Raw genomic sequence first — 10,109 nt, forward strand, 5'->3', positions numbered from 1 at the left:
GTAAGTAATGATCTTTTAATTTTACTTTCGGACCATCATTGTGGTACGTCGCTGCCATTTATCTGTGGCGTGTTGTTTGGCGCCAAAGTTCACTTCGCCGAGCTTCGCGGGTTCGTTCAAGCTCGTTGAAATTGTGTGTGTTCAGGTATCGCGACGCATCGAAAGATTTAATGCGCAAAAATGTCGGATATACGTACGCTGGGCAAGCGATTAGGACAGCGCATCGATCAAGAGGCGATCGTGCTCGGCAGAATCACAGGGGTGAGAAGATATTCCGAGTCTGGTTAGGTTATGATTACAAACCGGCATGCGTAATTGTAGCACGATATATGAAACAAGAATAATTTATTATTTTCAGCTTTAAACGTTAAGTATCATCGACCGAGACTACAATTCTATCATTAATGCATTTTAATAAATTGAAATTAACTAAAATTTCGTTGATTTCCTTCTCGCAATTTTATTTGTAGAAAAACAAGAAATTAGCTTTAAATATGTATTAACATTAACCAATTCTTCGCGTCTGTCGTAAAGAAAGTTCCTTCTGTAGAAGAGTAATGTATTATTTACACGCATCGCATAATAATTGGTACCTTTAACACACGCTGAGCATGAAAATTTGCAGAAAACGTCGGATGGTATGAGCACGGAAATAACCACGACGGATGATGCTCGAATTAACGTGACATTTCGCGAACCGCTTGACAGCAATGCGTCCGGTTACATAGAAGTGCGTGGTACTGTGAAGTCAAAGTCTACCATGTCCTGCAGCAGCTTCGTATGCTTTCCTCAGAGCATGACAAAAGAGTTTGGTAAGTGAAAACCCTTTGCTTTTCTCACCGTACCAGCTTCCTCTGTTAGCGTCGATATTATTTACGATGGAAACATTTGCCACAGATGCAGACGGTTACAACACTATGGTGCACATGCGCTGCGCGCTAGGCAATAAGCTGGACAGTGCGATGGATAGTAATGCATAACAATGTACAAATTGCTTACTGTGTTTATTTCTTTTCTTCTTTATATTCTTTTTCACACCGTATTAACCGTTTTGGTACGATCCATTTCGTAAAAGTAACAAAAAATACCGTAATGTATAGGGGGAATTATTATAAAGACACACTTTCTTCGTCTGTACATAAAATGTCAAACTAGATTCGATGAATATACAAAACATGCAAAGCACCCTAAAAACTATAACGAAGATTGTCAATATTACATGAATAAGAACACTTAAACCTGCTCTGTGATGTCTGTCTGTTATACCTGCTCTTACGTCACAGATGTGTCCAAGGACGAGCAACGGCAATTGCAAGACGTTACCGGACACTCAGTGTGTTGTCTGAAACATTGAACGCAGATTTTAACATCTTTCCTCGCTATCTCTATCTTATCTTACTATCTCGATTATATTTTATTAAATTTTATTAACTTTATTAATTTTATCAAATTAGATCGAATTACATTAATTTGCAACTTTAAGCAAGACATGCAATCTCACCGAAACCAGTGAGCTATATGCTCGCTGTGCCCGCCGTGTTTGCACGTTAAGCACCACGTGAACCAGCTGTTGAATTCCGTAAGTTTCGTCTCGCATTCCTCGCTCCTGCTGCCGCCGGGACTGGAAGCAGTTTGCAATCCGCTGACGGTGCCCATGTGCATTAAACAAATCGCGCAGCGCGGCAAAGGCTTGCGGCAATTTGGACAAGCCGTCATCTAGAATCGAGAAAGGCAGATGAGAAAAAGAGGAGTTCTTGCATCGGCTGAAGGCTAAGCCTGATGAACGTGTAAAATACATGAAACTCAGCTAGTGATAAAACTTGCCTTCAATTTATTGGGAGTACTGCCTAATCTACCAAACGGAACCCGCGCTCTGCTCAGACCTTGCATGAAAGCAGATATGCTTTTACCACAGAAGTTGCAGGAAACATATATCTGCTGCGGTGGTCTCTCCTGCGGCGTGGAAGCTCTCATGGCGATGTCGAATTTAGCTCTTTGGCTCCATAATTTCCACGCGTTCAAGAGGTGTCTGTAACTGTCAGTCGACAACGACCGTTAACACATGCAGCACCGCGGGAGCAATTATATGAACAAACGCGAAAAGAAGGATTAATTAATACTTAGTAATCCACACTTGAACTTGATTGTCTTGTATCAATCGAGGTGCGAAGGCCCTGATAGCGATGAGAGTGCAGCTCTGAACGTCTGAGGTGATCTCCAAGTATTTGCTCAGTAATTGTATACCTTCTACGCTTGCACCTGAAGCATGACAATGAACAAACGTGTAGTCAACGTTAGACATGAAACACGCTCGGGTCAGTACCTGTAACCAAGAAGCCCGCCAAATCTCCTTCCTCGATTAGCTTCTGGGTCAGCCTCTTCAGGTAGTCGTACAGCTTGCTATCCGATAGATACATGAGTGCAAACGCCACGCGGTCTTCGACAGCCATACCGTTCTCGTTCTGCGACGTCGAGTTTAGTGAATGTTCAATCATCGTGAAGAAGTCCGCTTTTCATTATGCATACTTGTTGCTACGCTACTTACAAGTACACTGTCGTAGGTGTCGTTATCCGCGGTGAGGAAACCGAACGTCGCCCTCAGATAAGGATCCGACAATTGCGACTTCGATTTCTGACACGATTCTCGCCACAACGTGGAACGCTCCTCGGAGAAGCCCGACAGCGCCATGGCCACCATGTTCAGCGTAGCCGTCTGCTTCTTGCTAGCGCCTCGATTCAGTATGTCAATGGCCTGCCGCAGGCAGAGATTGAACACCGAGAACGCCGCCGCTTTCGCGTACGCACCTTCCTTCTCCAGCTTTTCGACGTACGCATTGTCGTACGCTGTATTGGTCTCTCTGTCAAAACGCAAACCGCATAGGAGAAGGCACCTTTCTCTCTCCGGCGATCTGCAATCGTAACGAACGGCCACGTGAATGAAACTATCAGTGCTTGAATATCCTGTCATTTTCTTCTCGCGCAATCGTCACCTGTAGATCTTCGTCATGTGGCTGGAACCTATATCTGCCCACGGACGATGGATCACTTCCGACTTTAGAAAACCGTTACCGGTATTCTGCTGACCATCCAATTTCAGGACTGTTCTGTATAACAGTCGGAAGCATCAATCTACATATGTTCATACGTGGCATTAATTAGCGCGTTGTTTTACCTCACACCAGGATGCTTGTTGTCCGGGCTCTGTATAGTACCGGCTTCCACCAAGGAACGGCTCAGGTACAACCATTGCCACAAATTCTTCAGCGTCTCGTCTTCAGCTACATCGCCATTCTGCGCCAAGTCCGCCTGCAAACGCACGCGTGCGCGATTTTGCACGCCAAGCGATCAGAAATCAAAACGAACGGCTAACATGAGCTTTACAGTTTACGTTTTCATTCGTTCTATTTACTTACGAGCAAACCGTACTCGAACATAGCGCGTTTCTTGGTCAAAACCGAGATATCATTCAGCGCCTTGTAAACGTTATCCTCGTTGTGCACGTATTTGAACGACTTGAAAGCGTAATTCCACATCAGACACGACCGAGCGGACCAATTGAGGGTGATTCTCTCGCATACAGTGTAATCGGTTACTCCTACGAGGTAAAAGTATTTTATAAACATAAAAATCGCAAAAGAATTGCGTTCTGTGCGATAAGAGAATTATATATAGGATACCTTGCGACGATATCGTCAACAATCGATTCTCGTCGGTCGGATGCCACGAGAAGCTCACGGGATTGTGCGATGGTGGCAGAACCACTCTCTCAAGGACACCCGGCTCGGTATCCTCTCCTCCGCAATACTGAATGTCAAACAGATGCAAACCCCCTAGAAAATTAAATACTCTGGTTGCATTTTTCTCTCTCTGCCGATAATGACTCGATGTGATTTATACGCGATATACCTGAATCCTTATGCAACGTGCCAATAAGGTTGCGCCTCGTTGGACACCACAGTACCTTTGTAACTTGTCTCTGTGCTACTATAGTGACAACCGGTTTCTCGAAGCACCGCGTGTCCCAGATCGTGATTAGATTGTCGACGTGCGAGAGAAGCTGATAATTGTTATGGGGATTTACCGATAAGTTATATACTGCCTTTGTGGCGGTGACGTTCACCACCTTCGCAGAATCTGAGAAAATTCAAAGAGAATTTATGATCAAACTACGTCAACACGCGTACAAGGCCAATTACATGAATTTAGATTTCTGCACTTTCGCATAAGTCTACCTCTAAAGTCGACAACTTTCAAGTGCTTGTTATTAGCACCAAAAGCGAGACACCGCGGATCGTGTTTGAACCAAGCAGCAGAATGTATAGTTTCGGACAAGCCCGCTTCCGCTATTGGCCTCTCGGAGCCCTTCGGGTAATGGTGCACGTCCCAGAGCAATACAGAATGTTCCTTGCTGTGCTTGTCCAACCCGGATATAATCAGATGAGTGTCCACGGGATTCCAGGCGACGACGTTGCATGATCGCATGTACTTTGGAACTGCAATTTCACCGAGACACAGATTAGGCTGTATCCTGTACAATCAAATTGTAACGTAGCATAACGACATACAAAATTCTCTTCCAACGAGGCCATGATAGTCGAATTCCGGTGGACTGAGAGTACTCAGAACTATCTTCCCATTCGCGTGACCACTCGCCACGATGTCCGGTTCTCGTTGCGGGTATATATCAACGCACTTGGCATAGCTGTTGATAGTAACGGAGGAGATCAGCTCTGCAATGGAGTGCTCCGAAATCTGCAAATCTGCATCACAGGGGAAAAACGAGAAAATGTCAGACAAGCACATTCTGCCAAGCAAATCCACAAAGATTTCTCGCACGCCGGATACTCACAAATTTGATCACTGTCTCGCGCGCCGTCCTCCAAGGCTCCGATCTCGTACAGACTCAGCACCGTGTCGCTGTCCCACGTGATAAATCGGTCGGAATGAAAGGGGGACCACAGCACGTCCCATTTAGGGCGATTCATTTTTTCCCCCCTACCCCGTTATCGAGTTTCTGTCGTGAAACCGCGAATCATCACATCATTGCACGTCGGGCGAAACGTCGCACTTACGCGCGCCGCATGTACCGTGACTCGTTATAACCGTTGCGCGATACACGGCGCGACTATCACGTGCGTGTTGCCGACAGAAACGTCCGTAATCTCCTCGCTTCGTCCTTACAGACGTGCGTCCCCCTTGGAACCCGGTGACGCTCGTGGAACACTCGTACTTGTCATGCTCTCCGACTTTGTTTCCTCCCGCGAACCTAACCAAGCCGCACTTTCACCTTCACCCTCGCGATGCCTAATCAAAACATCCTGGAAGCAGCCGACCAGCACTCTGATCCTTCCCAAGCGTGCAGCGTGCACAAATGTGAGAATGGCCAATGAAATCGCGTTAGAAAGGAAATAGTGAACCCGATTGGCTGTCAGGTTGCCGCTCCATTTCGAAGTATCCAATCAAGTACTTGTACTTAAGATCGCCCAGTGGAAACGCGCTCGCGACGTAGCGCCGAGTTGAACGGAGGTTAAATCCGAGAATTTACATGTTTACGCTAGATTTGATCCCCTGTCACGAGCGCGAAGCGGTGCGAGAGGTAGAAGTACCGACGGACAGGTAAGCTTTCTACTGTTCCAGCGAATCGTGAGGTTCCAGCTAGCTCCTCGAGGGCAAGTGTCGGCAGACCCGGAAAAATTCGGGCATATCTGCACGCCGTGTTTACATTTCGTTCATCCTCCATAAAAATCGGAATTGATAATGTCGAAACAAAACACCCGCATCTCAAGTAACAACTGTTAGTATTGTCGTCATTCGCGATACGAGATTACGAGGATCTCTCCGTTCGACTCGGGATTCGATCTTCGCTGTGCTCGTCAGTTTCCAGCGATAACGCTTCGTCGAGTTATCTCGTCAAATAATGCCGAGTCATTGCGGCCGGTGGTCCGAACTATCGTAGCGATTGCGACAGCTAAAGGTGTATGCGGCATAAAGTATTGCAGAGTTAACAAGGCGAGCGACGGACGGGAAGGAGAAAGTTCGAGAAGTGCGCGAAGTAGGTAGAGGTGGGTGACATCCGTATTCATAAGGCTGCCATGTTAACGCCCCACCGTGCCCTCCGGCCATGTACCCATCTCATAAGGACTGTACGCTCGTTACAGTCGGCTAGTAACGACGTCGCCTCATCGTCATCGTCGTTGCCGATCGCGCGAGGGTTTGATTGCCGCCGCCTGTTGCGAGACCCGTTGACAGTAGACCCATTTGCGAAGACTCTCGGTGCTTCATTTGCGACGATGGCGAAGATAAAGGTGAGCATTATTGTCGCAGGCACGCGACATATGTCACTGAAATTGAACAGACGAGCGAAATCGGAGTAATTAATTTCGTGACGTGGAAAAGTGGACTTTGCACTAGTCGTTAAAATCTCGCTTGCTCAATTGGTATTTTACATTGTTACGTTATGTTACATTGTGACAGTCATCACACATGTTGATTCTTTAAGCCTTTTGCATATTCGATTTTAATTTTTGGTTTACTTAATTCAACTTGTACGATATGAATCGGCAATCGTGTGCATTTGAACTTCGAGTAGTGGATCAAATCCGAGGAGGAAGGCGATCCTTTTTTTCTCAAAAGGATCTCTCAATTGTTATTTTACGACTGTTAGGCAGGACCGGTCGTCGACATCCTCGGGGACGAGATGACGCGCATCATATGGGACGCGATCAAGCAAAAACTCATTTTGCCGTACTTGGATATTGAGCTGCACACGTACGATCTGGGCATCGAGAACCGCGATGCCACGAACGACAATGTCACGGTGGAATGCGCCGAGGCCATCAAACGCTACAACGTCGGTATCAAGTGCGCTACGATCACGCCCGACGAGAAGCGCGTGGAGGAATTCAAGCTGAAGCAGATGTGGAAGAGTCCTAACGGAACCATCAGAAACATCCTGGGGGGCACGGTGTTCCGCGAGGCGATCATCTGCAAGAACATCCCGCGTCTGGTTGTCGGCTGGAAGGAGCCGATCATTATCGGCAGACACGCGCACGCCGATCAGTACAAGGCCACGGACTTCGTGGTGCCGGGACCGGGCAAGCTGGAGATCACGTGGACCGGCGCCTCCGGCCAGAAGCTCCAGTACACCGTCCACGAGTTCAAGGGCCCGGGTATCGCCCAAGCGCAGTACAACACCGACGAGAGCATATGTGCGTTCGCCCACAGCTCGTTCCAGTACGCACTGTCGCGCAACTACCCGCTCTACCTGTCGACGAAGAACACGATCCTGAAAAAGTACGACGGCCGCTTCAAGGACATATTCCAGGACATCTACGACAGGGAGTACAAGCAGAAGTTCGAGGCGAAGAAGCTGTGGTACGAGCACCGGCTCATCGACGACATGGTAGCGTACGCCATGAAGTCCGAGGGCGGTTTCGTGTGGTCGTGCAAGAACTACGACGGCGACGTGCAGTCGGACTCGGTGGCGCAGGGCTACGGATCCCTGGGCATGATGACCTCGGTGCTCGTGTGCCCAGACGGTCGCACGATCGAGGCCGAGGCAGCTCACGGCACCGTCACCCGCCACTATCGTCAACACCAGCAAGGTAACGAGACGTCCACCAACTCGATCGCCTCCATCTTCGCATGGACGCGTGGACTGCTGCATCGCGCCAAGCTCGACAATAACGCGAGCCTGAAGCACTTTGCCGAAACGCTCGAGAAGGTCTGTATAGACACCATCGAGTCTGGCTACCTCACCAAGGATCTCGCCATATGCATAAAGGGAAGCATGGACAAGGTCACCAGAGCTGATTACCTAGAGACATTCGAGTTCATGGACAAACTCGCCGAAAATCTGAAGAAGCAGCTCAAAGCATGACTCGTTGAGGCTGACGAGGCGCATGTGAACTTACGAGCCAGGTACTAGCGTTATAACGAAGAAGAGGAAATGTAGTCGTGGTTACGGGAAAGTCTGCGGTGAATATACAATATCTGTAATTATATATGCATCAAGCATAAGTAGGATTATAATTACGTAAGTTTCCTTGGTTTCGCGTTATGTCAATCTCGTTTACCTTCAAAGTGCTGATAATTTAACTTTTTATCTGTAGTTGTGCAATAGATACAGAATTAAAGGCACAACATGCAAGATAACGATGTTCCGCAATTGGGTTAATCCAATTTAAATAGATTAACTTCGTTGCTGATCAACCGTCTCCATTATCTATTTATCTCGTTAAACACCATTGACACGTAAAATGATACTCGAATGAAAATTATAGATTACATGGTGATATCTCTGAGATTTTATCACCATATATATAATATAATTTGTGAATTTTGTATTAATGTTGATCATGAAATACAAAAGCAAAATTATATGTATATACAAATGTACATTTTTAAATAAAACTTTTCTTAATAAAAGCATTTACTTTTATATCAAAATATGTTCTATGCCAGTCTAATTTCTTGCCGATTAGTATCTTTAAAATAGTATCGTCCGATAGTTGCATTAACTCACGGATACGTCATCAATGAATCCTGATAAGTATTTTTTTTCTTGATTACGAAAGCTAAACCTCGATGATTACCCTGATTTAAAAATTATCATGCATACTAAGTTATAAACGATTGCGGAATAGCATGTTATGCATAAGATAAAAGTTAAGATAAAAGTTTTCATTGCAGTTTGATGATCTCTATTTGTGAGCAATAAGATAAGAACGATTTCTTAACAGTGTCAATAATTTATGCAATTGTAATGTCCTAAGACATATTGACCCCAATTTCCATATTCTTAGTAAGATATGCTCGTTTTAATGACGTGCGACACAAGACTCATTTTTTTCTTGTATATAAATTATATAAATGTACAGATCAATGTGTAAACCATAAGTGATATGTATGTATGCACGTATGTATGTATGTATGTAGCTTAAAAGTGGACCAGATTCAGGAACTCTGAATAAAAACAAAATTTCCAACGATTAAGATAAATTATAAGATAATCAAACTCCTGAAAGCGAATATATTATAATATTTCAAGTAAATGCTCATTAACATAAAATATTTCAAGTAATGCGCATTAACATAAAATCTATGAGCGACAGACTTGCATTGATTAGTATAAATAATCGCTGACCTCCCGATGCAGCCTTTTTATAAATTATTCATATATCATGTGGTTACATCGCAAAACACTTCCATCGCGTCAAACATATCATGATAATTGGATATAGCAACAGAAAGAAATCGGGAAGATATTAATTACAAAAAAACTAATATCGTAGTAACTACTATAATAGTTTGACTCCCCTTCTATGTCAATTATTTATTAGAATTTTTATTACATCATGCTGTTTATTATACCACAGTTTCGGTAAATAAAATATAGCAATAATATAGCATTGTAATAATAATAAATCTTGTTCACAAAGCGGAAAGACGCGGTGCGAATAAAAATCGTATTCAAAATCTACATTATCTGCATCTTGAGAAAAAAATTCATTCACTCATGTATATATTATCGGATGGTAAATGATAGGAAACGCATATGATACTATCAGTGGACTATTTTATCGACCGGGATATGTTGCCTTCGTTGCGTTCTTATTCCGAATCGAAGCAACGAACGAGGCGCGTAGCCTATTTTCTTTAGTTGCATATGTTTCCTGCATTTAAAATTAAAAAATAATATGCATTCAGAAGTTACAGCAAGAATACGAAAAAGATAAGAAAATGCTCGCAAAAAAACACAAGAAGAACTAAAAAGAGAAAAGTTATATTCTAACAATACGTGCGTATTATCTAAGCGGCTTGTAGAGCTCAAATTAATATTTTTCGTTGAGGCACGTCTCTGTGATACAAATATTCCCGTGTGTATTGTTTTCTTCTGATTATTTTTGTAAATACGATGTTTATTCGCATCGTCTTTCCGCTTTGTGAACAATATTTATTCTTATTACAGTGCTATATTAGGATTTTATTTACCGAAACTGTGGTATAATAAGTAACATATAATGTAATAAAAATTCTAATAATAATTATCATAGAAGGGGAATCAAACTACTCGATACTACTTTCTTTGTAATTAATATCTTCCCCAT

At 44.1% G+C, this 10,109-nt stretch overlaps 3 protein-coding genes across 6 annotated transcripts; 2 read left to right on the forward strand and 1 right to left on the reverse strand.

Moving 5' to 3' along the window:
- The first annotated feature begins 30 nt into the window (after positions 1 to 30).
- Positions 31 to 1,241, forward strand: LOC105284534. 2 transcript variants are annotated; one of them, XM_011348138.3, is made up of 4 exons: positions 31 to 261; positions 359 to 366; positions 626 to 812; positions 898 to 1,241. In XM_011348138.3, exons 1-4 carry the CDS (start codon positions 171 to 173, stop codon positions 978 to 980), a joined length of 369 nt encoding a protein of 122 aa, XP_011346440.1. In that variant the 5' UTR covers positions 31 to 170; the 3' UTR covers positions 981 to 1,241. The 2 variants fall into 2 exon arrangements, with proteins under 2 accessions (XP_011346440.1, XP_011346441.1); XM_011348139.3 differs by lacking the exon at positions 359 to 366 and having other exon boundaries at positions 56 to 261.
- On the reverse strand, positions 990 to 5,349 carry LOC105284535 (GATOR complex protein MIOS-B). The gene is made up of 14 exons (XM_011348140.3): positions 4,850 to 5,349; positions 4,566 to 4,760; positions 4,233 to 4,493; positions 3,907 to 4,134; positions 3,678 to 3,830; positions 3,414 to 3,595; positions 3,173 to 3,306; positions 2,991 to 3,104; positions 2,546 to 2,909; positions 2,324 to 2,462; positions 2,121 to 2,259; positions 1,825 to 2,035; positions 1,502 to 1,716; positions 990 to 1,342 (listed from the first exon to the last, which is right to left on the reverse strand). The coding sequence occupies exons 1-14, from the start codon at positions 4,983 to 4,985 to the stop codon at positions 1,273 to 1,275; spliced, it is 2,541 nt and encodes an 846-aa protein (XP_011346442.2). The 5' UTR covers positions 4,986 to 5,349; the 3' UTR covers positions 990 to 1,272.
- Positions 5,350 to 5,505: 156 nt separating this feature from the next.
- LOC105284531 (isocitrate dehydrogenase [NADP] cytoplasmic) lies at positions 5,506 to 8,991 on the forward strand. 3 transcript variants are annotated; one of them, XM_011348129.3, is made up of 3 exons: positions 5,506 to 5,616; positions 6,159 to 6,305; positions 6,665 to 8,990. In XM_011348129.3, exons 2-3 carry the CDS (start codon positions 6,291 to 6,293, stop codon positions 7,877 to 7,879), a joined length of 1,230 nt encoding a protein of 409 aa, XP_011346431.1. In that variant the 5' UTR covers positions 5,506 to 5,616; positions 6,159 to 6,290; the 3' UTR covers positions 7,880 to 8,990. The 3 variants fall into 3 exon arrangements, with proteins under 3 accessions (XP_011346431.1, XP_011346430.1, XP_019888882.1); XM_011348128.3 differs by having other exon boundaries at positions 5,507 to 6,062; positions 6,665 to 8,991; XM_020033323.2 differs by having other exon boundaries at positions 5,507 to 6,305; positions 6,665 to 8,991.
- Positions 8,992 to 10,109: the final 1,118 nt, after the last annotated feature.

Source organism: Ooceraea biroi, chromosome 6, assembly GCF_003672135.1.
Source record: "Ooceraea biroi isolate clonal line C1 chromosome 6, Obir_v5.4, whole genome shotgun sequence".
Classification (NCBI taxonomy): Eukaryota; Metazoa; Arthropoda; class Insecta; order Hymenoptera; family Formicidae; genus Ooceraea; species Ooceraea biroi.

What these genes read in the sequence shown, in the direction of transcription:
- LOC105284534 (XM_011348138.3), top strand. Translation starts at nt 171, where the DNA reads ATGCGCAAAAATGTCGGATATACGTACGCTGGGCAAGCGATTAGGACA. An exon ending in GAGCATGACAAAAGAGTTTG is followed by an intron (nt 813 to 897) that starts GTAAGTGAAAAC and finishes CATTTGCCACAG; the next exon opens with ATGCAGACGGTTACAACACT.
- LOC105284535 (XM_011348140.3), bottom strand. Translation starts at nt 4,985, where the DNA reads ATGAATCGCCCTAAATGGGACGTGCTGTGGTCCCCCTTTCATTCCGAC. An exon ending in ACACCTACGACAGTGTACTT is followed by an intron (nt 2,463 to 2,545) that starts GTAAGTAGCGTA and finishes TCGACGTCGCAG; the next exon opens with AACGAGAACGGTATGGCTGT. An exon ending in GTACTCCCAATAAATTGAAG is followed by an intron (nt 1,717 to 1,824) that starts GCAAGTTTTATC and finishes TCTCGATTCTAG; the next exon opens with ATGACGGCTTGTCCAAATTG.
- LOC105284531 (XM_020033323.2), top strand. Translation starts at nt 6,093, where the DNA reads ATGTTAACGCCCCACCGTGCCCTCCGGCCATGTACCCATCTCATAAGG. An exon ending in CGACGATGGCGAAGATAAAG is followed by an intron (nt 6,306 to 6,664) that starts GTGAGCATTATT and finishes TACGACTGTTAG; the next exon opens with GCAGGACCGGTCGTCGACAT.